The sequence below is a fragment of the Crotalus tigris genome, unplaced genomic scaffold, assembly GCF_016545835.1.
Source record: "Crotalus tigris isolate CLP2741 ecotype Arizona unplaced genomic scaffold, ASM1654583v1 scf7180000018217.1405312, whole genome shotgun sequence".
NCBI lineage: Eukaryota > Metazoa > Chordata > Lepidosauria > Squamata > Viperidae > Crotalus > Crotalus tigris.
The window spans coordinates 696,540-723,712 of record NW_024096887.1 but is presented as its reverse complement, the minus strand read 5'-3'; the positions used below and the strand labels follow the sequence as shown (position 1 = coordinate 723,712).

Genomic DNA, 27,173 nt, shown 5'->3' with positions numbered 1-27,173 from the left:
CTCCTTATTAACTTCTCAGTTTATTTAGCAATAACAAACTACCATTTCTCAGCTACATTACTATTGAGTAGCTGAGGTTGTTGTTTGAGAGCAGTCTCATCATCCAGCCCTCACTATTTATTCTCTATATCTACTTTCTGGACCCTTGGTAACCCTGGGCTCCAGCTGCTGCATTTTTTTGTGTTTGTATTTGTTCTAAATTACAATTTAATCATAATGAAGTTGCCAAATGGCACGTATAGCCAAGGCCTAGTTAAATGTATAGAGAGTAAATATTTTTTGTAAATCAAATAAACTACATAAAAAAATAAATAGAATAAACCAAATAATCTAAATAAAAATAAATCAATGGCCTTCAATCAGTGGGTGTTCCATCATTGGAGGCTTTTAAAAAGAAATGTCTGGAATGGTCCAGGGTCTCCTGCTTGAGCAGGGGGGTTGGACTAGAAGACCTTCAAGGTCCCTTCCAACTCTGTTATTCTGAAATGTGTACACCCAGTTCTCCGGGTTGCTATCATCCGGGATACTAGTACTATCTGCTAGAGTCTGTGCTGCAGATAACTAAATGTCACATCCTGGATTGAAATCAGGTTGTAAGGAATAGCTGGAACTGCTGCTGATGTACTGTATTCCCTGGTGCATAACACCTAATCTATTTGACTTCACAGCAAGAGATCATGAGATTGTTAATTCTTAGGGATTTCAGTTGGTCACCAAGCAACATTTAGTTGGGGGCAGATTACGGAATGGTAGAAAGAAGTGAAATGTCTTTTTTTTTTTTTTGCTGTTTTATTGAATCCACTGATAGCTATCTGGTGGCCTGTTAAGGGGGGGAAATTCCTTGCTGGGGAAGGACAAAATACTGGAAATTTTGTATAGCATTGTAAGGTATATTTTAGTTCTCTGGCAGATAAAATTTCTCAAATCCACTCAGATTCGGGCAAGTGTGGCAGAGATGCTTGGGGCACAGTTTTGTGTTGAGGGAAATGGAGCCTGTGATGAAATGGATAGGATCTTTCAAACTGTGAACTTGATTACTTGTCATCCAGGCTCTCACCTAAATTGTTAAGGCTGCCACCGGAGGGGGAAATGACCTGAGATTGGGTCTATATAGTTCATACAGTGGTGAGTTTCTTTGAGAGACAGAATTATTCCTTTAACCATGAAGGAGGTGGCTGTGTGTTCCTCCTCAAGAAGTTATTGCTGAATCCAATAGTCCTGGACAATTTTGTCCAATCTCAAATCTTCCCTCTTTTGGAAAAGTGGTCGATGTGGTCAAGCAACAGCCACAGAGGATCCTGGAAGAATCAGATTATCTGACCGTTTCAGTCAGGTTTCATTTCTGGGGTACAGACAGAGACAGTATCATGCTTTTTTTATGATCTTTGGCAGAGCTGGGATGGGAGTGATAGGTTCTTCCTTGTGCTCCTTGATCCTCAGTGCTTTTGATACTATTGATCAGAGTATCTTTCCGAACAGGCTGTGGGGATTGAGAATAGAGTGACGCCACATTGCAGTGATTCTCCTAATTTTTCTGTGATTGTTCCAGCATATTTAGGGTTGATGGGATGTGCTGGCACCGTAGTGGGAAGTATGGTGCTCCTTTGTAAGTGATACAATTGTTTTATTGCTTTTTATTGGTTTTTTTATGATATGCCTAGGCTTATTGTGCATGATAGTAATCCATAAAAGTTCAATAAATAAATAAATAAACATCTACATGAAACCACTGAGTGGGATCATTGGTTGATTCATAGGGTCATCAGTATGCTCACGACACCCAATTATATATCTTGTCCCAGTATCTAGAGGCTGTACAGATCTGCATGAGAATAGGCTCAATCCTGAGTAGCTGTGTATATTTGGGCCCTCTAATCTTGGGGACTTTCCATCTTTTAAACTGGGTGGATAGCATTTCCAAGTCTGATGCACAAACTGGTCTTGAACTTATAAGTCCTTGCTCAAAGAGCAGATGGCAGCTGTGGCCTAGAGAGGCTCTGCAAAGAGCAAACTAGTGCATTACTTATACCCATTCCTGGATTAACAAGCTACTAGTCATTAGGCGAGACCCTAGTTATCTCATGAATGGATTATTGCAATGTATACTATGTGAGGCTGCCATTAAGACCACTCGGAAGCTACACTAGTAGCAGTACAGACAGTAATGGACATGCCATGGGTGTTCTCATGTGGCACCAGTTGCTTCTGGATGCAATTCAAGGTTCCGGTTATCACCTATTAAGTTCCACATGGCATATCCTGGTTATTTGAGGAAACACAGGAAAACCAGGCATACAAGATAGCTCCAGGTCCCCTTGATTAAATAATATCACAAGTTGAGTCTTAGGAAGCAGCACCTACCTCTTGAAAGGATAGCATCAGAGATCTTGGAGTAAAGCAGTCGTTAAGCCCCTACAGGATGCTCGTGTTTGAATGGTTTATTTCTGAGCACATATGATCTTTATCTTTGTTATTGTTCCCTTTAAAGTGTCAGCCACCCAGAGTTGTTTAGAGTTGAGCAGTCTCTACAGTCCCTCCACTCCCTCCCTTTGTGTAGAAAGAAAGAGAGAAGCTAAAGCACCTTAAAGCTTTATACACATACATAGGAAGTTCTAAACGTTCTGTTGTTGTTTCAGGTCAATGCAAGGACACTTTGTCCACTATTACTGGGCCAGTAATTCAGAATACCTATGGGCGGAATGAAGGTGCTTGGATGAAGGATCCTGTTGCCAAAGATGAGCGAATCTATGTCACCAACTATTATTATGGCAACACCTTAGTGGAATTCCGGAATCTGGACAGCTTCAGACAAGGTTTTATGTTTGCTCTGTACAATGGGGTGAATTGCTAGAGAAGATAATTGACAGAAGAAAAGAATTCTGGGTTGGGAAGTCAGGAGAGATTGGATGCATCTGAGGAAAAATTTAAATGGCAAATTGAATTCTTCCAAGCACAAGCATTTGGCTTTGGGGAAGGGATTGGAGAAAAGGACAGTTAAAGTGAGTTTGGGATCAAAAGTCTTAGAAATCTGTGAAATAAAAACTACATTACAGGTGGTTCTCAGTTTGTACACCAGCTGGGGCCTCCTCAGTTGGTGCTTTTTTTGTGCTGGCACAGCTGGAGCCTTCTTTTGCAAAAAAAAAAAGACCCTAGCTAATGCAGAGATGGCAGACCTGGTTGGTGCATGAAAAGGGCTAGGGCAGCTAATAGCATTGGCTAGGTGGGCAGCCAAAAGGGCTAAGATGGGGGAGAGGTAAGGTAGGCAGGTGGGAAAGTTCCAGAGGATGCAGTCCCTTACTTGCAAGTAGGTTAGGATCAAGTGTGCTTTTAAAATTATTATACCATCTGTTTCCTAGGCCGATGGAGTAACTCGTACAAGTTGCCCTACAGTTGGATGGGAACAGGCCATGCTGTCTTTAATGGTTCTCTCTACTACAACCGAGCCTTCACCCGCAACCTCATTAAGTATGACCTAAAGCAGCGCTATGTGGCTGCCTGGGCCATGTTGCATGATGTAGCCTATGAGGAGGAGACCCCTTGGCGTTGGCGTGGCCATTCAGATGTAGATTTTGCTGTGGATGAAAATGGCCTATGGATCATTTATCCTGCCATTAATTATGATAGCTTCAACCAAGAGGTGATTGTCCTCAGCAAACTCAATGCCATGGATCTGAGCACCCGTAAGGAGACCACTTGGCAGACGGGTCTGCGCAAGAACTTCTATGGCAACTCCTTTGTCATCTGTGGTGTCCTCTATGCTGTTGACAGCTACAACAAGAGAAATGCTAATATTTCATATGCATTCGACACACATACCAATACCCAGATCATCCCCCGCCTGCTCTTTGAAAATGAGTATTCCTACACCACTCAGATAGACTACAATCCCAAGGATCGGCTCCTTTATGCTTGGGACAATGGTCACCAGGTTACTTACAATGTCATTTTTGCTTATTAAGGACACAAGGGAGTGATTTTAATGGGCCACAGCACCTTTTTTATATAAACATGTTTGTTTTTAATTCTATAAATCAGAGTAAATGTGTGGGTTTTAAAGTTTTAAGTTTTTTAAAAATAAAATTGGACTGTAGAACAGTCCATATACCAAATCAACCCTTTTATTTGGGGTATAACTTTTTTATATTGAATATATTGCCTACCCTGAGACAATGGGACCTCTGTCTTCATTAACTCTGCCAAGTGCAGACACCCCAAAGGGGAAATCCACAGGTCTTTTGCCTTTATTATTGTAATAGAAAATTTGGTTTGGATAAGAAACCCCTCCAAAGTTAACATTTTATAATAAAATATCAGTGTTGAAACTCAATAAACCAGTGTTCACATTTCTGCTGTTACTGCATGCTTCTCTTTTCTGCTTATCAGCTCCTATATGACTTTATAGGGTTCCTGCCTAAACTGCTGTGGTTTTTTTACATTCACTTTATAGTTCAGACTGCAATTCTATGGTATTTGGGAGGCTCCAGGAGCTGTAATACTATAACCTTCATCATTTGCAGGCAGAGAGAAAGATGTGTTGTTCCTTTGGCTGAGGACAGAAGGGTTCATAACTATGACTCCACTACTCAGGGTGCTCTGATCTGCAGATGATAATTGCAAAGGGGGGGGGAGAAAGATTTGAATCTGCAAAATTAATCCTCTTTCTGAAGGTTGTTTACCTGGAATACAGGAAAAACTATCCATAGCTGGATAGTGCTAACCCCCATCTGCCATGGCAGGCAGCTTAATCCATAGAAGCCTGTCCTAGATGATAGATGCAGATCCTTTAGCCCCCGCACTGCCTTGCCTCACTGCTGGTGTAGTGGCTGGATTCAACACCCAGGAGTTGGCAAAACTGAACCAGCATGAAATCTTCTGCTTCTAATTGTTTAACACAGAGATGAGTCAATTGCTTGTGATGAAAAATTAATTGAGCAAAGCAAGGACATAATGGTAAGAGTTGTTTAATGTTAAACAGGCAACATTTGGTAGCATCAAGAATGGATCTTGGAGGAAAATGCATATGGGAGAAAAGCAAGCATAAACAACTGAATGAGTGTTTACTTAGTGTCATACTTAGCTCGGTATGGGTCAGTTCCATTTTCGGAGTGTTATCCTGTTGACAGATAAGGCAAATGGACAGAATCCTGATGCTCTTTGCATAATTTATTTCCAATGAGTCATTGGATAAAAAAAACGCAGACAAAAATGCTCTGGATGAGGAAAAGCACATTTCACAGCATGGTTGCTGCAAAAAATGAGGATGAGAAAAAGCTATTTGAAATATGTATAGAAAGAAAAAGCTGCAGAAGACAGATGAAAGTTAAAAATGATTAAATTAAAAGAATCAACAACAACGTAGAGTGATTTTGATAGAAACAAAGGAATTGGTTTGGAAATGGATGAAATGGATTAAACAAACCATTGCCAACAGAGTGAATGGTATTAAAAATAAAAGTGACGAAATTGTCTAGGATGAAACTAAAATGAGGGAATGTGTAAAAGAGTATTTTAGAGGCTTGGGTGGGGGTATTAAAGATTGGGAATGAAGCAAATGCTGTTTATCCAAGTATGAAATCAATCACTCAATTAATCAATCAATTAAAGGATTGTTCATCTGCTACATGTGGCATCTTCTCCCAAAACCTTAACCAGTGCCCAGTGAGTATGGAAGAGTGGACAAATGGGAATTGATGAAGTCTTCCTGTAAAATTCCTTCCTAATGATGACATTTTCAAGATACAATCCATTCTTGGTAAGGTGCTTTCACCAAGCATAACCTCAATCATCTCTTGCTCAACTGAACTTATGTCTACGTAAGTACTTCCACGATTACAGCTTTTGTCATTAAAAATATATCATTTGTTGAAATTGTTTCCTGCTCACCTTTGCTAATACATGGCTTTTACATTATTGAAAGAATACCACAAGCATCCCGGAAAACAGCAAATGTATCCAGAGAATTTGCTTGGGGGAAGCATACATTTAAAGGTATCTTTACATTTGGCGAGAACAGTGTCTTTCCCTGAATAAATTCAGACACAAAGGGGGAGTTGCAAATCATGACATGCCTCTGAAATGTGCTTTTATTATATTAAATAAACCTATAGATAGTAGTGATAGGAGAGTGTGACTGTAAGTTTGGATACACATACACAAGTGATCTAGTGAATGAATTACTGACAATTTCAGCTATTTAATAATGATGATGATGATAATAATAGTAGTAGTAGTAGTAGTAGTAGTAGTAGTAGTAGTAGTAGTAAAGTTGGAAGGGACTTTGGAGGTCATCTAGTCCAACCCCCTGCTCAGGCAGGAAACCTTATACCATTTCAGACAAATGGCTGTCCAATCTCTTCTTAAAAACTTCCAGTGTTGGAGCATTCACCACTTCTGGAGGCAGGTTGTTCCATTGGTTAATTGTTCTAACTGTCAGGAAGTTTCTCCTTAGTTCTAGGTTGCTTCTCTCCTTGATTAGTTTCCATCCGTTGCTTCTTGTCCTGCCTTCAGGCGCCTTGGAAAATAGCTTGACTTCCTCTTCTTTGTGACAGCCCCTGAGATATTGGAACACTGCTATCATGTCCCTCCTCGTCCTTCTCTTCATTAAAGTAGACATAACCAATTCCAGCAGCCTTTCCTTATATGCTTTAGTCTCCAGTCCTCTAATCATCTTTGTTGCTCTTCTCTGTACTCTTTCTAGAGTCTCAATATCTTTTTTACATCGTGGTGACCAAAACTGGATGCAGTATTCCAAGTGTGGCCTTACCAAGGCATTGTAAAGTGGTATTTATACATCATGTGATCTTGATTCTATCCTTCTGTTAATGCAGCCTAGCACTGTGTTGGCCTTTTTGGCAGCTGCAGCACACTGCTGGCTCATATTTAAGGGACTCCGAGGTCCCTCTCACAGTTACTACTATTGGGCAAGGTACCCCCTATACTATACCTGTACATTTGTTTTTTCTTGCCTAAATGTAGAACTTTACTTTTTTCACCATTGAATTTCATTTTGTTAGATAGCGCCCAGTGTTCAAGTCTGTCCAGATCCTCATGTATCCTAAGCCTGTCCTCTGGAGTGTTGGCTATTCCTGCCAGCTTGGTGTCGTCTGCAAATTTGATGATTTTCCCATCTATCCCCTCGTCCAAATCGTTGATGAAGATGTTGAAGAGCACTGGGCCCAGAAGAAAGCCCTGGGGCACTCCACTACATACTTCCCTCCATGTAGATGTGGTTCCATTGAGGACCACACACTGAGTACGGCCGGTCAGCCAGCTACAGATCCATCTGGTGGTGATGCTGTCTAACCTACATTTTTCTATCTTATCAAGTAGTAGGTTGTGATCTACTTTATCAAATGCCTTACTGAAGTCCAAGTAAATTATATCCACAGCATTCCTCTGATCCACTAATTTTGTCACTTGGTCAAAGAATGCAATAAGCTCTGTCTGCCTTGGTTTCCTGGTCTGTCATGCAACATCTCTTTTGATTCCTTCTTCTGCCTGGTTATTGTTTTAGCACTTGGCAATGAAGGGTGGCTGTCCTCTAGTCTAAGTGAAAGAATTGCACCTTCCTCTGAGCTGGCAGCACATTCCCTCCAATGCTGATGAAGCCATTGAGACGAGGAGAAATTCTATTGTGGGATGTAAATCTGTATGAGCCCCAGCTATGGTCTCCTTCAGCTGCAATGGGATCAAGCAGAGCAATCACCCTACCCGTAACCAATGCTCTGTTTGGGTTTCAGAGTGATTTTATTTCATATTTTGGGATGGCACTCTAGTATCTATTGAAAGGCACGAATAATAGACTACAAAATGCAACATCCACACAATCAAATAGAATAGAACTGGAAGGGACCTTGGAGGTCTTCTAGTCCAGCCCCCTGCTCAAGCAGGACCTATACCATCTCAGACAAGTGACTACTTAGCCTCTTTTTAAAAATCTCCAGTGATGGAGTGCCCACGATTTCTGAAGGCAAGCTATTCCACTGGTTAATTGTCCTGTCAGAAAGTTTCTCCTTAATTCCAGGTTGCCTCTCTCACTCTGATTAGTTTCCAACCATTGTTTCTTCTCCTGCCCTCTGATGCTTTGGTGAATAACGTGACCCCCCTCTTCTTTGTGGCAGCCCCTCAAGTCTGGAATACTGCTATCATATCTCCCCTATTTCTTCTTTTCTTTAGTCTAGCCAAACCCAAGTCCTGCAGCCGTTCTTCATATGTTTTAATCTCCAGACCTTTGATCATCTTAGTTGCTCTTCTCTGATTTTTTTTCCAAACTCTCAACATCTTTTTTGTGATATGGTGACCAAAATTGGTTGCAGTATTCCAGGAGTGGTCTTACTAGGGTTTTATAAAGCAGTACTAATACTTCTCGTGATCTTGATTCAATGCTTCTATTTATATAAGCCAGGATTGTATTAGTTTTTTTGGCTGCTGGTGCAGGTGAAAAATATGTTTGTGCTTTGAACATTCTACCCCAGGGTTGTTAGGAAGGCAATTTCTGATTTGCTGAGTAATCCTAAAGCATCAGTGTTGGAGCTCTTTGCTCAGTTGAGAAAAGCAGTAATCTCCCCAAAGAGGGGTGCCTTCAATCATTATCTTCTATATTCTGCAAAACTATAGTGCTTGGAGGACAGGAAAGGAAAAAAGGAGGAACAAGGAGGGATAGTTGGTAGATGGACTAAGAAATCTTTAGCCAAGAGATGAGGGGGACTTTGAGAGATTGGGGCAGTCTATAATACATACTTCTTATTAGGGGCCTGCCAGAGTGAAGTTGAAATGATTTCCCAGTTTGTAATAGGGAATGATCCTCAGTCCCCAGTTTTATATTTTTAACGCTTTCACAAAGTTATCTGAGCACACTAACTCCCATTTATTTCTTAGTTATGTTGTTTACTCGTAATCCTGCCAATGTTCCATTAAACTGCCTTCCTTACTGCTCTAGGCAGTAATATAGTATCCTGTAACAGGTGAATTCAATGGTATGCAGATATAAAAACAAATACCACAGCTCTTTATGTATATTTTATTTATTTTTTGGAAGAGAATCTAAACATAGAGTAGTACTTCTTGATTGTGATGTCCCAGTAGTAGGATAATTTCGATTCCAGGTGTCTTGTTTAAAGACCAAAAACAAAAGACAATGCAATTGCTCTTCCAACAGTAATTACAGATAACAAAAATGATTTCTTATTCAGATGTTTCAAAGAAATAAGCACAATACTGAAACAAGGAAATAATTTAATTACCAAAACAAACAAATAAACCAAAACAGCACATTAAGTACAAACTTTAAAAAATTGTTAAGCGTAGGCCATTGAATTCAGTGTCTCTTAAATTAACTAAACCTACTTTACATCATTACTCAAAGCACAGATCCAACCTAATGTGCAAGATATTATTTTAACATTGCTTAAAGATGTTACAGTCTTTAAAGAAAACACCCAAGATATCTTAGGCTTTTGTGAAAGTGTTGTCCATATACTTTCTCAGAAGAGGAAGGCTGTTTGTTTTTAATAAAGTGTCTGCAAAGAATTGTATTTCCAGCACAGCAATGAAAAAGCAACACTGGACATTTATTCAGCCAAAGGCAGTCGGCCAATTTTGGACAGGCAATATTGAAGAAATGCTGAGGCTGGCAGGAGAACAGCTCAAAACTGATTTCCACAGTTGGCCAGACTAGAGATGAACAAGGGCCCTCAAGAAAGGGAAGAGTTTTTCAAACAAGAAAGGATGCTTAAGGCAGAGAAAAAAATAAAGACAAGCATAGTTCTGACTGACTCAAAGTCTTGAATTCTCTTTCCCCCACCCTAGTGATTCTTCCTTTCGTAAGGTACATTTTCCCACCAGCAGATACTTACAAGGACTGTAGTCAAGATTATATATTTAGCAAAATTAGATCTGGGATACTTTGATATTCAAGACCACTGCTAGATTTTGGTTGGCAATTAGCTTCATGGATCTATAACATAATTTGACTGCTTTTTATTATAACACTAACATATAAGATGCAGAAAAAAATTAGCTGAACTAAAAATGCTTCTCATCTGACAAATTTTTAATGATCTTGGGTCAGATTAATCTGAAAACCAGGATAACTACCAAGATTTATCTTCAAGATACCAAAGAAAACTTCTAGTAGACTGCTTGCTGATCTGTTCCCTACTGTTTTTTAAAAAGTGCACACTCAAACATCTTTTTGTTTATTTCTACAGCATCAAATTGCACATAATATGGATGTCTATAGGGAACATTTAACAGGGAAAAGCTTTCTCCTGATTGTGGCACAAAGGAACATCAGCATCCAAGTGAACAACGCCTTCTTTAATCAAATAATGTTTACAAAACATTACTCAATTTCCAGTAAGAGCCAGACAAATTTTCTCTAAAAAAAATAGAATTATTTTGTCCCTGAAGACAAAACAATTCTGAGATCCTTAGCTCCATGTACACTGCAACTTCTTGTGACAGAAATTAAATTTTAACAAGTAATTTCATGCTATTCTCTTTATGCATTGTGCTTCCGATATTTTGTATATCAATGTTCATAGCATTCTACAGAATAACTAATAAAAAGGATTCTTGCCATGTGAGAAGCCTACTGTACGCAACACAAACAAGTAATGTGGCCCAGCAGGTGGAAAATATGGGGTGAAGTTGACTTGGACCTAATTGTGCTGCCAGTTTCTTTTCTTGTTCTGTAGGGATTTTAGTTTTATGCTGTTCAATTATTTTGCTACTGGTTTATAGTGGATTGTTATCTTTAATTTTGTTAGGTTTTGTCCAGTCACTCTTGATGCTTTTGAAGAAAGACTTCAAAAATATATATATTCAAATTTACATATCATTGACTTTACCTTACTTATATCCAGCAGTTGATGTGTGTAAATAACAGCACAGAAAATAAATAAAGCTGATAGATTTTCAACTTAAAGTATACACAAGTAATATTACAACTCCTACCCAATCTGTTATCCAGAGAAGTTAACATATCAATGAACGAACCCACAACACAGAATTTTGCCCATTCCTTTTCAGGGAAGACTCTATCGTTGTTTATCTCTTGCACTTTCATCCGTCATTATATTGCTCATATGTGTACACTGCTTATACATTTGCATAAATACCCATTCAATGCCTGAAGTGGTTTTTTGTGGAAGTTGTGATAATCTTTAATAAAGTAGGATTGCAAGATCTGAAAGTGGAATTTTGAAAATCAAACAAGGTCACACACATGCAGAAGGGAAGAAAAGCAGATGATGCCTATGCAATGGGAGTTAGCCAATGGAGATTTTCTTTGCTGAAAGGACACAAAGTTTTGCCCGTGACTCATACGTTCTTCACTTATTTGAAGAAGCCTTTTACATTCAGAGCTTTTTTTTTCCACTTCACAAATACTTAGCCAAGTGCTCCTTCCTCCTCACTAGTCTTACCTTTACTATGGAATCTACACCCCCTGCAAATATCTATGCGTCAGATAACACATCCTCCCTTATTCCAAGTAAAAATCTCAAAGTACATCCCAATGTGGGTATCCTATATGCCCAATGTGGGCATAAACTATGTCAATGGAAGGAGTGGAAAAGGCAGAGAACTTGTTCTCACTGATCTAGCGCTCTCAATATGAATTGGGGCCTTTCCACTTGAACACACTCTTTTTGATCCTTCCCTGTTGCCAAACCAGAGGACATAAATTATTCTAATGAGTAAATTCATGCAGGAAGCGCATGAAGATGTGCACACATGAACATAGCTTCTCTCTGGAATATCTGGCCTTTGGCTAATAAATAAGCACCACTTGCCCCAATTCCAGTACATTCACTTAATATTTAGCCCAAAGTAATAGGAGTGTAGTGGTCAAAACAAAGCTCTTCATTAGTAATTTTGCAAGTCTCATTCAATAGGTGCCCTTGAAACTGGTTCAGATACACTCTGACAGAATTTTAATTTCTATAATAGCACTAGAAAGATTTTCCCAGTAACAATACTTTACAAATTTGCACATAATTAAAGGGTGGTATCAACAAAACATCTGTATCTTATGTAACAAATGCAAAACAGCTGGACTGGGCATTTGTTGTATAATAAAGTACCAGGAAAAGTGTAGGATATAGTACTTAGTCTAGAGACTGAATAAAATAATAAAAAAGTACTAAAAATACAGAGTGCAGCAAAGAATGGCTTAAGCTCTAATTTGCTGAACAAGAACCTGTAGTTCCTTATTTTCCTCCTCCTGGTAAAATGAAGCAGGAATGAAAACCCAGAATAAGATTGAGTAAAGAATGCAAATTATAAACTCTACAGACAAAGTGAAATTAAAAATAAAACAAATATAAATAATTAGTGACAGACAACCTGTATTCCATATGTAGCCCCTACATTTCTTCTTCAGAAACTGCTAAGAAATTGATATTTATTTCTAAGAAGGTAAGGGAAAGTAAAGACATTTAGTGCCCATTCCCAATCCCAGGAATTAATTAAACCCACAGAAACCAAACTTCCATCAATAACATTATTTTACCCATTGCAATTTTAGCATTTCTTTTAACAAAGTGAAGTTCTTAGGCCCATAAATATTGCCTTACAAAGATGGCAGATAATCTAGATAGAGTGGGCGAGAAATTAATTTTGGCTAGGTCTAAAAGCAGACAGAATCCTGAAATCCAGAAACCTCAAGCTTTTGTCTAAGACAGGATACTGCCCCTGATACTGCCATGGCAAACCCACATGGGTCACCTATCTCTGAGCAAGTATGAAAGCCTCATTCTGAGAGCCTACTGGGGTGATTCAGTGATTGTTCTGACAGCAGGAGCTGCCTCTGGAACGGTTGGAGGAGAATGATAAAAGGAAGTTGTGTGGTTCCTCTGCTGTTCTCGAAGGTAAGGTGGGATGGATGAGCTTTTGATATGCAGGATCCTGGTGTCCATTACTTCAGTGTCTATCTGCATCATAACTTCATAGTCTTGCCCGTTAATGATTTTCTCTACAAAAGGACAGAAGAAGGAAGAATTAATCAGAAATAAATATATTGGGGGTATAAGAGGAAAAAACAACCCATGGTCAACTATAGGATAGAGATATATATGAACCAATGACTTCACAGAAGCAATGGTACCCGTTATTTATTTAGAAAAATGGCAGAGAAACAAAAGCAAGAAAGTGATTTAGGACAAATAATAAGCCTACTTCTAAAAGAAGAGTCAAAATATTTTAAAACATCCTGTATATAATAAAGGCTTCACAGTTTCAGATTTAGTTATATTATTATTTATCTTCTTTTGAAGAATGCTCAGCAAATGCTGATGGTTTAGGATCAATTCAAGCAGTATCTAAAAGTCTGAGAATGACACAAGTATTATTGTAATATGGTTTCAAGCAAAGTATTTTTGAAAGCTGAATTTGCAAGATTGAATACTTCTACTTTTTTCAGTTGTTTTGATAATTTTATTGTTGTAACTTCCAATACTTCAGTAACTATGGAAAAACTTTTGCCAGTTTATTCTATGGTTAAGCCCCAATATTTTTCAATCTTTTCAGTTCCTTTTGAGATACCCTACTGCCACTTGGTATTATCAATCTATAAGCAGCATCTTTTTTCAGCTACTGTAATGTCTGATGTATTGCAGTATAATTGAATTTGGAAGTCTCATAACATTTTTGCATGATCATTCTGAGTCATTTTATCAATGTTGTCAGCATACCTATACTTTCACATACCATCAAATTCGTATCTTTTAGATACATTCCAGTATATTATTTCTGCCACAACTTTGCTACATCTACTTACTGAGTGGTTTAACAGCTTTATATTTTCTTTGCATAAGCTACATTTGAAGTTGCTTCCAGTTTTTCAAATTTTTGTTTTTATGTTATTTTTTGCTAGTGTCTATTCTTGAGCTGCAAATTATTAGTCTTACTGTTCTATTTCTGGTGGATGCAGTATGAAGCCACTGCTTTTTATTTGACCGTGCAAACCTTTTATCTTTCCAATTTTTCATTCACTGTTTTAATTGTTTTGATTTTTGCATGCTTGATGCTTGATGCTGTCATGATCAAAAAATTTTCCTTGAACACATCAATTATCATTTCCTCTTTGCCTAATTTTAGGTAATCATTTCAATGTTTGATGTCATCCTCCATTGCTTGTTTCTACAACAACCACAACAAACCAATTTTCTTTGGTACAAATGCTACACTCTTTGTAGGTAGCACACACTGTACTGTTGTTAAGTTTTCAGGTCTTGCAATCCCAAACATTTAGTTTGGCTTGTATTCAGTCTTGCTGCTGGGCAGCATATTACAGTAACAGCATATGTTACTCACTTTGAATATATTAGCACCTGTAAGGACCTGCTTCAAAACTTCATTCCAAGAAAGCAGAACTCTTGGAACGGAATCATCCCAAAAGGAACTTTTATTAGAAGAAGTTGACAGCAGGCATAGAAGGCAGGATCTGAGGGTTTCCCGCTCAAATCAATAGGTTAAAGGAGCAAAATGCAAACCCCACCCCAATAGTTCATCCGGTCAGTTCAAACAGGCCAATCCTGTTTCAGCTGTGGAAACATTGTTGGGTCTTCCAAAACTGTGAAGTGAATAGCATCTCCCCATCGGATATAATCCGTTGTGGGGCTCCATGTAGTCAATGAGCTGTACGAATAACCTTGCTAAAGTTTTGGCGGTAGGGATTTTCTGGCATGGGATAAAATGTACTTGTTTAGAGAATAAGTCCATTACAATCCAAATCAACAAATATCCCCCACTTTCTGGTAATTCCACAATAAAGTCCATAGAAATCTCCCTCCAGAGTGCTGACGAAGTGGCTACTGTTTGTAACAGTCCTGGGGTCTTCCCGTCTCCTTTTGACTGCTACACATATTGGGCAGCTAGCTACATAGCTTTCAATGTCCTTTTTTAAATCTATGAACACCAAAATTGCTGTTTTACTAAATGGAGGGTTTTCACAAACCCAAAATGGCCGGCAGATTTGGAGTCATGGCAAAGCTGCGTGAAGGTCAGTCTTTGGCTTTTTGGAATGTAGAGTTTCCCTCCCACCCATGGCAGTCCATAGTTCATTGTGCATAAGTTTTTGTGGCTTAGAAACCATTGGTCTTTTTCTAGCGCTTTCCTGAATTCCACTCCAGCTTGACTTATTAGAGTCTTTGGGATTTTGGCTTGCGCTCGAGTGGTGACTGGTGCTGCTAACTGCTTTGATGGCATGAGTGGATCTGTTATCTCTGTTTTGGTGCTGTTGTATTGCAGTAACTGTACAGTGCTTCTGTTAGGAAATGTTTTCCCCTAGTAAATGTTTTATGGTAAAATTAAATTGGTGGAAATGCTGGGACCATCTCTCCTGCTTGGGAGACAGTTTCCTGGGCATTTTTAGGGATTCCAGATTCTTATGGTCAGTCCATACCTGGAAGGGGATTTTATTTCCCTCCAAGAAATGTTGCCAGGTTAAGAGAGCCCACCGGATGGCATAAGCTTCCTTTTCCCAAACTGCCCACCTTTGTTCCGTCTCTGTGAGTTTCCTCAATGTGTATGCACAAGGTTGTAATATCCCTTCATTATTTTCCTGAAGCAGTACTGCCTCCATCGCTATGTCACTAGCATCAGCCTGAATTATGAAAGGTTTCTCAGTATCCGCATGTTTTAAGACTAGTTCCACTGAGAATAACCTCTTTAATTTCTCAAAAGCGGCTTGGCATTCTACAGTCTATTTTAAAAGTCGACTAGGCTTCAGTTTCCCCTCCCCTTTAATCTTTAATAGATTTGTGATGGGCAATGCAATTTGCACAAAAGAGGGGATGCAATAAAAGTTTGCAAACCTGAGGAAGCTTTGCAGTTGTTTCCTGCTGTGGGGCGGAGCCCATTCTAGCACAGCCCGGACATTTCCAAGGTCCATCTCTATGCCTTTTGATGAGATGCGATATCCAAGGTAATCAATTCTGTCTTTGTGAAATTCACACTTAGATACTTTGGCGTACAAGCGACTGCCCGCAACTTGCTCAGCACCACTCTGACCAATTTTACATGTTCCTCCTTAGTCTCAATGAATATCAGGATATCATCCAGGTAGACAAGAACCTCCTTATAGAGGTGTTCCTGGAGCACCTCATTTATCAGTTGCATGAATAATGCGCGTGCTCCCTGAAGCCCGAATGGCAGGACCTTGAATTGTAAATAACCTAAGGGTTTTCCATTAGTCCCATTCTTTAATTCTGACTCTATAATATGCCTCCCTCAACTCCAACTTTGAAAAAATCTTTCCCTTAGATAAATGTGCCAGCATGTCTTCATCAGAGGGACAGGGTAAAGGTTACTTTCACTCACTACGTTGAGAGATCTATAATCCACACAGAAGCAAAGAGAACCATCCTTCTTTTCGCAAAATAGCATAGGAGCTGCTGTTTTTGGTTTTGCCAGTTGGATAAAACCCCTTATTAGATTTTTCTCTATAAATTTTTGTAATTCTCACGGGGTCATGGAGTATAATTTTGGTTTAGGTAACTTTGCCCCCAGGAGCATTTCAATAGCACAGTCCATGGGTTGGTGAGGGGTTAATTCGTCAGACCTCTCTTTGCTGAATACTTTAGCTAGATCCCGATATTCCTCTGGTATGCCTTCCAACTCCCCCTCGCCTGCCGCCGCTGCACTTTCTGAGGTTTTCACCCCTCCCCCTTTGGTCTGGGCTGCTCCCTTGGCATTGATTTTCCTCTTTGGGAATCTCAGCTCTCCAGTTCTCCAATCCACTCCATTTCGTTAGCCACGCCATGCCTAATATGAGTGGGCATTCCATTCCAGGGGTCACCACAAACGTTAGTCTCTATGTGGTTCCCTATAGTAAGCTGAACGGATTGCATGGCGAGAGTGGCCGGGATCCCCCCTGCAATGGATCCATCTAATTGGCTGAATGAAATTGGCTTCTTCAGCCTCCTCACCGCGATTCCTAAGTTCCCCACCAGGGTTGGGCTTATGAGGCAGTTAGTGCAGCCGGAGTCTATCAGGGCTTTTCCCTGGCATCCCTGGGCTAAACAGTTCTCCAGTTCTGGTGAGGGGTGCAATGGGTCCACCCTCTGAGCTGTCCTCCAAGGATTCCAAGAGTTCTCCGGTCTGGGTTGGAGTTCCTCCTCCATTTTGATGGGGTTAGGAACTTGACAACCTCCATGATTTCATGGCCGTTTCCTTTGGCTTCGGTGGGGCTTTCCCAGGTTTCCCCCTGGGAAAGCCCCACCGGGCTTTCGAACTGGAGTCTTCATGTGGTATTCGGTGGCGTGGTGACCATCCTTCCCACATTTGAAACAGCCTGTCGGTCTGGGAGTAGTAGGAGTCTGTTTCGCCGGTTCCCGGAATTCCTCTGCTGGAGATCTTCCCCAGGATCTCCCAGACGCCATTGCCTTCTGGCTCGATTGATCTCAGCCTCCTCAGCCAGGATGTACCAATCTTGGAGCAAGTCAGGATCGCCCCAGGGAATGCAGACATAATACAGGTCGTCGTTAAGACAATCTTTGAAATGTCCCACCAGAACTTCTTCCAGCCAATAAGTTTGCTGGCAAGAACTCGGAATTCCTCCATGTATTCTGTCATGGAGTGCTGGCCCTGCCTGACAGTTTTTATGAGGTCTCTGGTCTTCTGATCAGCTAAGGGATCCTCGAATCATCTCCTGAGGGCTGCCATGAAAATTCTGCAATTCTGGAGCGTCTCTTTCATGGAGGTTCACCATCCACTTGGCCGCCGTCCCATCTAGTTCCAAGGTCACAATCCTCACCCGCCCATGGTCACTGGGGATGTCACATTCCTCCATGTAACTCAGGACCTGAGCTAAGAAGAACCCCATTTTTTGTGGTTCTCCACTGTATTTTGCCCCCAGTTGCTGGAACTTCTCACTGGCATACTGACCGCTCCTTCTCCTGGGTTGGTGTCCATCCCCATCAGCTGGTGCGGCTTAGGCGGGGGTGACTGCTGCTGTGGTGGCGGCTGCAGTCGCTGATGCACTGGTGGAAGGACCTGGGTTTGCTGCCTAGATTCCGATACCACCTGCTTCCTCAGTTGGACCTGGGTTTGCTATGCCATGACACGGATTAGCTTTCTCTTCCGTGGAGTCGAAGGCAACTCTCAGCATATCGATGGCTTGCTCTAGGAACTGGCTGGAGATGGCTTGCTCTAGGAACTGGCTGGGGTAGGCTGGTCTTTCATCCTTGTCCTCACTGAGACGGAGCAATCCCTCCATCTCCAATTTCCAGCCTGGTTGGTGACTGCCGTGTTTCAGGGTCACCTTCCTCGCCTTCCGCTCTCAGTCCTCTTTCTTCCCAATGTCTATCGACCACCTCAATTTATGTCGGTACTTGGTGACGACTTCATCGGAGGAGCTGGAGGAATACGAGCTGCATCTGCTTGGGCCAGCCTGGAGAGAAATCTCCCCCCCCCCCATGGTGGCTTCCTCCTTCTCCGGATCTAATTCAGACATGGTTTGTGCGGTTCCACGGTAAGGGTCTTTCTTCTGGGCTGACCAACTTCTGCAGATCCTGCCTAATGTAAGGATGCGCTTCAAAACCTCTTCCCAAGAAAGCAGAACTCTTGGAATGGAATCATCCACAAAGGAACTTTTATTAGGAGAAGTTGACAGCAGGCATAGAAGGCAGGATCTGAGGGTTTCCTGCTCAAATCAATAGGTTAAAGGAGCAAAAAGCAAACCCCACCTCAACAGTTCATCCGGTCAGTTCAAACGGGTCAATCCCCAGGTGTTAAGTCTGCTGTGGAAACAAGGCTGATAAGACTCCATTCCCAAGGCTGTGAAAACATTGTTGGGTCTTTGCATCTTCTCTTCCGCAGCGAGAGATAAGCCAGGTGGCTAGAGGCACATTCCTTTCTCACCCCAAGTTGGCATCAAGGGGAGAAAAGTTCAAAGGCAAGCAGATAGAGGAAGTGGAGAGGATACATTGTAGCAACTAAGTGAAAGGAAAAGATACACAACAATTCCCCAAAGGTCTCCCCCTCCCCCAGGAGTATGGCAGAAACCACAGAAGGGAAAGAAAAAGAACCAACTAGTAAAAGTCCCCCCCACCAAAGAAATGGGTTCTGACAGCACCATTCTGCTTCAATTTAAAACTTTTCTAATTTATTTGATATATTATGTTTTTCTTTTTCATTTGAGTTTGCAAGGTATTATTTGCCTCTAATTGCCCAAATATTTTAAACTTTCTTCAATTATCAATACTTTGATTTTAGCATCATTCCATTTGGACATTCAATTTTTTCCCTATTTTTTATTGTCAGTGCTATGCACTTATCCAATCAAAATTCCATATTGATGTCATCATTAAAGATCTAATGCATATTTAAAAGAAGCTGAATTTTCCTTCATTATTCCAAATCATTTCTGTGGTGCAAAAGTGACCCCCCCACCTTCTGTTTGGATAATCAAAATTATCATCAGTGGACACAGAACAATATAAAAGGCAATGGAGACAAAAAAAATTCAACATAATATAGAATAACAGAATAGGGCTAATTGTTCTGTCAGAAAATTTTTCCTTAATGCTAGATTGGATCTCAATAAATTTCAATCTGTTACTTCTTGTCGACTCCCTCTTTACTACCACAGCCCATCAAATATTGCAAGACTGTTGTCATGTTACCCCCTAGTCCTTCTCTTTGTTAGATTAGACATATCCAATTCCTGCAACTGTTCATTGTATATTTTAGCCTCCACTCCCCTGATCATCTTTGTTGCTCTTTTCTGCACTCTTTTTAGAGTCTCAACATCTTTTTTGTATTATGGTGACCAGAACTGGATGCAGTATTCCAAGTGTGATCTTATCAAAGCAGTTAAAATAATATTAACACTTCAGGTTAATAAAGAGGGACTTTGATCCCTCTGCTGATGTAGCCTAGGACTGCACTGGCTTTTTTGGCAGCATTAATGAGGGTCCTATTTCTGATGATACTTGCTTATCTAAACTCAGCTGGCATCCATTTTCAATTAAAGAGACCACATTTAAACTGTATCCTAGCTTAATGATTTCCCCATAAGGGTTTAGAAATGAAAGCTAAGACTGGTTTTGTAATTCTCAATTTTATCCCTGTTTAGTGACCAACTACTATTAAACAGCTGGAAGGTCTTCCCTACACTCTATACCAAAATGCAACCATGCAATCTGGAATCCCCCCCCCCAAATAACCTTGTTTCCTCATTCTTTTCTCTGTTGCATTCTGGAATGATTACAACAGCTAATATATGCAAAAAAGATAAGTTTGAGTAAAAAAGGCAACAATATACTTTTGAGGAAAAAAAACTTTATCATACAGGATAGTCTTTATTTGGGGGCATATTTATTTGGGTGAAATAGATTTAGAAGTACATCTCTTCAAGGTCACAGTAGCTCAAGACCTCTTAAACACTGTCCTCCTCTGATTTAGCCAAACCAGAGATGAATTACTAGTCAATGAAAGTAATCTGGCCTCTTAGGACAACATGAAGACTGCAGAACTTTATTCAAGGCACTTCTTAATATTTGCCACATTTTGTCACATCATACAGAACATTAATAGCTAAAATGTTACCTGCTCTTTTTGCTTTTCTTTCCCTTTTGTGAAAGTATGGCACAAATGGAGGAAGTTTAGAATAGAATAGAGCTGGAAGGGACCTTGGAGGTCTTCTAGTCCAGCCCCCTGCTCAAGCAGGAGGACCTATACCATCCCAGACAAGTGACTGTCCAGCCTCTTCTTAAAAATCTCATGATGAAGCGTTCACGATTTCTGGAGGCAAGCTATTCCACTGGTTAATTGTCCTCACTGTCAGGAAGTTTCTCCTTAAGCTGGAAGGGCCTTCAGACACCAGCTGTCTTGTACTTTACATAATCTTGAGTGGGTATTTATGGCTCAAGTTCAGCCAATTACTTGATGAAACAACAATAATAACAACAACAATAATAACAACAATAAAGTTGGAAGGGACCTTGGAGGTCATCTATTTCAACTCCCTGCTCAGGCAGGAAACCCTATACCATTTCAGACAAATGTCTGTCCAGTCTCTTCTTAAAAACTTCCAGTGTTGGAGCATTCACCGCTTCTGGAGGCAGATTGTTCCACTGATTAATTGTTCTAACTGTCAGGAAATTTCTCCTTAGTTCTAGGTTGTTTCTCTCTTTGGTTGGTTTCCATACACGATTGGTGGCACAGTCAAAAATGGTCTGCCCTTTTGGGAAGTATCTCATATTGGACATGATGATGTATGCCTTGACTGTATTCCATTTGACTAATGTAACACATTTACATAGGGCTGCCTTCACAAGCATTTGGAAACCTAAGATAATTCAGTTGAGGCCAGACAACAGAACAAATTCCTTTCCAGGGAACAGCTGATTTCTTAATCTGAGGAGCTTTGATGTTTTTGGTGCATTTCTGAGCACAATGCAAGTGAAGTTATATACAAAGTCCTAAATAATTTGCAACCAGAAGGCTCACATTCCCCCAAATGAACTTGGCCTTGAGCGAGACCCCCCTTTTTATCATCCATAATCACAGGGAATATGAAAAAATAAGAGGTTTTTGGGGATACATTATCTCTGTATCTTTGTGCTAATGAAGGCCAGATGAGTATTCTCTATGGCAACTTTTTTCTTGCAGACAAAGACAGTTTTCTTTAACTTTGGCATTTAAATTGGTTTATTTATGAAATAAGCTTTTACTGGTTGGGTGCTATTTAGTCTTTAACTAACACATTTATAGTTTGTTGTGAATTAAATTTATCTTTTCCGATGCATATTTAACTGCTGTTAGTCATTTTGAACACCATTTCTGGAAGAAAAATGGGCAAAATTGCAATAGGAACTATTTCAACTCCTACCCCCTTTCTTGGTTTGGAAGCTATAATTAAAACCACCTTATTTAATTAAGGTATAAGATTATGTAGGATTCCCCTGAATAATCTTATTCTTTATTAAGAATAATGATGCTTGTCTGAAGCTATTCCCATAACATATGCAATCAACCTCTCTTCTTCCCCCTTCCCCCTTTTGCATACATGCCAGCTGGCCTTCAAACTTGCACCATCCCAATACCTCTCAGTAGGTGGCCAGTTTCCTACACTCCTGAGAGGTTCACTCCAAAGAATTATGCAGACCGAACTGCCCCTGGTTATTTTTGTTCTTGTTGTTTGTTTTCTGAATAAGTTAAACGTCTGTAGTGAAGCAGTACTCTTCACTGGTATCTAGAAAAGTTTGATTCTCTTTAGTGAGAATTTAATAGCCTCATGAGCAAGGATGTAGTAAAACAGAAAATATACCCCTAGAGAAGGAAATGCCACCCTGATCATGCCTAGTCTGAAACTTTACTATACCCCCACTCCTGCTATAAACAAGTATCAAAGAATTCTGGTAATTGAAAACCACAATCTTAAAGTTGCTAAGATTGAAAAACACAGATTCAAAGAATACTTTGTATCCTAAGGCATATGTGGAAGACTACAACTTGAAATGTAGGAAGACCACACAGTAAAAAGTATAAATAATTGAATAAGGTCAAATATAGAAGGGTATAGAGATATACAATAAATGGTACAAAATGAAATTCAGTGGTCAAAAATGTAAGGTTCTACATTTAGGCAAGAAAAACCAAATGTACAGGTATAGTATAGGGGGTAACCTTGCTCGATAGTAGTAACTGTGAGAGGGATCTCGGAGTCCTAGTGGACAATCACTTAAATATGAGCTAGCAGTGTGCTGCAGCTGCCAAAAAAGTCAACACAGTGCTAGGCTGCATTAACAGAGGGATAGAATCAAGATCATGTGAAGTGTTAATACCACTTTACAATGCCTTGGTAAGGCCACACTTGGAATACTGCATTCAGTTTTGGTCACCACAATGTAAAAAAGATGTTGAGACTCTAGAAAGAGTACAGAGAAGAGCAACAGAGATGATTAGGGGACTGGAGGCTAAAACATATAAGGAACGGTTGCTGGAATTGGGTATGTCTAGTCTAATGAAGAGAAGGACGAGGGGGGACAGGATAGCCGTGTTCCAATATCTCAGGGGCTGTCACAAAGAAGAGGGAGTCAAGCTATTCTCCAAGGCGCCTGAAGGGAAGACAAGAAGCAACAGATGGAAACTGATCAAGGAGAGAAGCAACTTAGAACTAAGGACAAACTTCCTGACAGTTAGAACAATTAACCAGTGAAACAACCTGCCTCCAAAAGTGGTGAATGCTCCAACACTGGAAGTTTTTAAGAAGAGACTGGACAGCCATTTGTCCGAAATGGTGTAGGGTTTCCTGCCTGAGCAGGGAGTTGGACTCAATGACCTCCAAGGTCCCTTCCAATTTTATTATTATTATTATTATTTTAAAAAATGAAAAGTTAATATGCTGCATTGCAAAGTGTGTATCTTTGGCATTCTTCTTTACTTCCAAGTGTTCTTTTGGGACCCAAAAGCTTTCAAAGAAAATAAAACAGATATGCAGTTAAAATTCAGCATTGCTTTTGAAAGGGTGTCCATCTTTCAAAAAAAAAAAAAGAGCAAAAATATGAGGGATAGAAGAGAATGTCCTATGGAAGAGGGAGCCTCAGGGTGTGACAAAATTCCATTTCAATGTTGTCATTGTTCCACATTTGTTCACTGATCCAAAAAATTGGGGGCTTTGCCCTATACTAAGCCAGGTATTGGTCAATCTCATTTACTAATTCTCTTTTATAGGACCTCTACTTCTCAATCCAATCTTTCTCAGCCTTTTCGAACATTGCTTTCTACTTTCAAAGAATGAACTCAACTACAAAATGTGACTTCTCCCCTACATAAATAGAAAATGAGTTCAGTTTGGCCCTAAATTTCAACTCCATGATTAATTATCTCCCAATCATGAAGCCCCTAATTTAATAATCATAATAACATAGATGTTAAAATATAAGATTTAATTTGTCTCACATGAAACCCAAAGCAGATGTGTAATAATGTATTACAGAAATAGGGAAAGATCTGACCAAGAACTATAGTCTTCCCCGGGCCTCTTTATAGGAACCTAATGACATCAATTGTGGGGATAGGAAGTCCACTCATTTTAAAGTACTTTGAAATACTGGCTTTCAGACAAAACAGGCCCTGAGGGGGAGAGTGAGGGAGAGCTTTGGTAAGGGCTTCATTTGAGATCTTCCAAGGTGCTTATGGAGACAAAGCAGATTAGATGCCACTGGCAGCATCCAAATATCTTCTTTCAGCCCGGAGACATAGTAGCCATAATCTGGGCAAAATGTTATGTTAGTCTTTGGACAAATGAAAACATTAATGATAAAATATGGGATATACGTGAAACTTAATCCACTGTGAAGTTCTTAGTGTTCTCCAAGATTATTTATTTACACATCTTTTATTACCTGACTAGGTAACATCTTCAGTGCTATAAGGCATTGGGACTTGCTTTCTATTTATATATAGTAGCTTGACCTGTCAATATTGGTGAGGTTATTATTTTCTCCCTAGTAGTTCCCTGATTAGGCTGTTGCTTACTAATTGATTGTTTGTTTGAATTGTAGTTGATTGGGGGATTTTTTTTACTAGATAACGAAATGTTTGCAAATAACCAAGCTCAGAGAGTACCAAGGACTCAACCCTGAGCTACACATACAGTATTCTCTTCCACTGGTACTTTATTTATTGTTCTGTTCCAGGATAGATTTGGATTCCAAATTAGACTCTTCACCAGCCATAGCTTAAACCACTTGTACAGATCATTAGAGGTCATGGAAGACAGTAGAAAACAACTTGTTATACAACTCCTCAAAAAGACTGAAAGATGCTTGACAGAGCAAACAGGATAGGAAACAAAACTGCCAACTTTTGAGATCTCTAGTGACAGCACCATTTGAGTTCTGCTACCATATGATAAATAAGAAGAGATAATGGTTAAGATCTTTTTTGCAGTACAGATTACTTTTCCTTCTCTCTTTTGGTAGCATCAGAGCATGGCTTAATTATATGAGACGTTAAAGGGAAGGCAATGCATAAACTGCTTACACTGCACTTGGTTTCATTCTAGATATTTTATTTGATATTTTGGTCTGCTGGTTATTATCACTCCCTTTTTTAAAGTAAACTAATAAAGGCACATTGCTGCAGTATTTAAAATAAAGTGGCTTTTTGATCAAATCCCATAAATATTCCAAGAGATCAAATTATAGGTCAATCTTTTGAGCAAAACACAAATGAACGAAAACTAATGCTAATGATTAGAAAACATATCTGCATAATTAAGATGGTGTGATTTCCTTGTCCTGAGACGCTTGGAATCTAAAATGTATTCCAAGGCTGCTGCTTCACTTTGCTTTTTAAATCTAAGAAATATATTAGTGCTAAAAGTGGAAGGATTAATAACTGGGTAGTTTTTCAGCCAGATGGAGAGAGAGGTCTGGGAAAAGAAAAATTGATGCCTTGGACTTTATTTTGGCCCTAAATGCTGGTAAAAGAGTGATAGCAAAATGTTAATGAATATTTACAACTCAAAGTAAGGGTGCTCTAGGGGCAACACAGCGCCCCAGCCCCCCAGTCAGAGTTGCAGTCCATAGGAAGCATCCCCACAAAAAGAAAAGACCAGTCATATTTGTACAGCCCTTTATTGTACAGAGCGGGCAAGAACACATTTTTTAAAAATTCAGAATGAATTCACTGCATTCAGAAATAAAGAGACACAGAAGATGTAATTTCTAACCCTCCTAAGAAAAAACAACTAAAGGGTCTCCTGCCAAGTCACACAGGGTTTAGCTACTTTTCACACTTTTATCCACAGCCCTGCTTTCTTCCAGTTCCAGAACCACCCCTGAAAAAATATTTGCCTGAATGGGCAAATACGATAGTGGGAGACTCTGTTTTCCTCAACACATATCTAGAAATGCCTGTTAGAGTTAGAAAGAAAAACTTTACAACTTTACTTGATTATCTAGTTCATGTATCTCTATTGTGGACATCCTCATTATGTGGATACCAAAGTGCCTTTTTAACAAAAATTTAAAAGGAAGCTCACACAATATCAATCTCCAGAATCCATTTTATTTCCAAGAATTTCATAGGGCTTATTATAGAGTTTTTAGAATGAAGGAAAAAAAAGGAAGTTTCAGGACAAGATTTATTTGTAAATATAAAGGGCAAGACAAAAAGCAAACTAAGAATTGATAATGAGCCTTTCTGTTAAGCTGGAGTTTTGTGAATAGGCACACACATCCTCATCTGCCATAGCAAAGATTCTCTTGAGTACCCACAGTTTGCTCTCAAATGTGTTGATCAAATTTTTAAAAATGTTAAAGATTCCTGATACATTTATTATTTATTTAACCCAATCTGGACATTGCCCAGATTGGGTTAATCTGGAATCCTTCCAATGGATCAGGAGTGCAGCTTTCAGGGTTCCCAGCCAGGATGGTTATTGATCATTCTGGTTAAGAATCCTGTGTATCACCAAGAGTTCCAGATTGGAGAAGGGCGATTTAACAGTATTAGCACTTTCTTTCCTCTTAATTACTTAATTAACTTTGAAACCAGCTGGAGTGAAACTTCACTCTATCTGCAGGATATTTGTGTAGCATTACCCAGGTGCACATGACAGCTGTTCAATTACATGATGTTCAGTAAAAAGCCGGTCAAGAGCACACATTTTTTAAAAAATATTTTAGTGCTGTGGGTTACTTATGCTGTGATTGTTTTGCAGAATTACCTACGTAAATTAAGGACATTACTTCCCTCATTCTTTTATCTAGATGTCCTGATTTATAAATATGCCAGTAGTTGTTTATGCATTCTGAACATGGAAATATAATGCAGATACCTCCCAGTTGATGGTATGTAGATTAAGCAATTAACCAAGTCATCATTCTTGACTGAAGTCATTATTCATACACTCACCTAGTGACAACCAATATAAAGGGAATATACTATGAAGAACATAAATTAATTAACAAAATGAAAGGCATTCATTCATAGTTTTAGACAAAAGTGGCCTTCACACCAGTCTTGTCTTTTTGTGATTGCTTGATCAAGTCCCTGCAGTCTTGGCAACATTTTTTGAAGTGATTTGCTAGAGGCAATCAAAGTGCTTGACAGGATCATTTATGAGTAGTCTGCTTATCTCATGCATCTCCTTGGTTTACTGAGGAGATCTGAGAAATGAAACAGATAAAGAGATGCCAGGACCAATACTGGTG

General features: G+C 39.6%; 2 protein-coding genes across 5 annotated transcripts in view; one reads left to right on the top strand and one right to left on the bottom strand.

The window, feature by feature from the left end:
- Window positions 1–4,331, top strand: part of OLFML2B (olfactomedin like 2B) — a 46,549-nt gene extending 42,218 nt beyond the window's left edge. For all 3 annotated transcript variants that reach the window (XM_039348979.1, XM_039348977.1, XM_039348976.1), the window contains 2 exons: window positions 2,637–2,813; window positions 3,357–4,331. In XM_039348979.1, the coding sequence (XP_039204913.1) occupies window positions 2,637–2,813; window positions 3,357–3,958 (779 nt within the window). In that variant the 3' untranslated portion in view covers window positions 3,959–4,331. The remainder of the gene's footprint in view (window positions 1–2,636; window positions 2,814–3,356) is intronic.
- A 4,676-nt stretch (window positions 4,332–9,007) lies between these two features.
- ATF6 (activating transcription factor 6) overlaps window positions 9,008–27,173 on the bottom strand; it is a 123,682-nt gene continuing 105,516 nt past the window's right edge. For both annotated transcript variants that reach the window (XM_039348974.1, XM_039348975.1), the window contains exon 16: window positions 9,008–12,976. In XM_039348974.1, coding sequence (XP_039204908.1) covers window positions 12,768–12,976 — 209 coding nt within the window. In that variant the 3' untranslated portion in view covers window positions 9,008–12,767. The remainder of the gene's footprint in view (window positions 12,977–27,173) is intronic.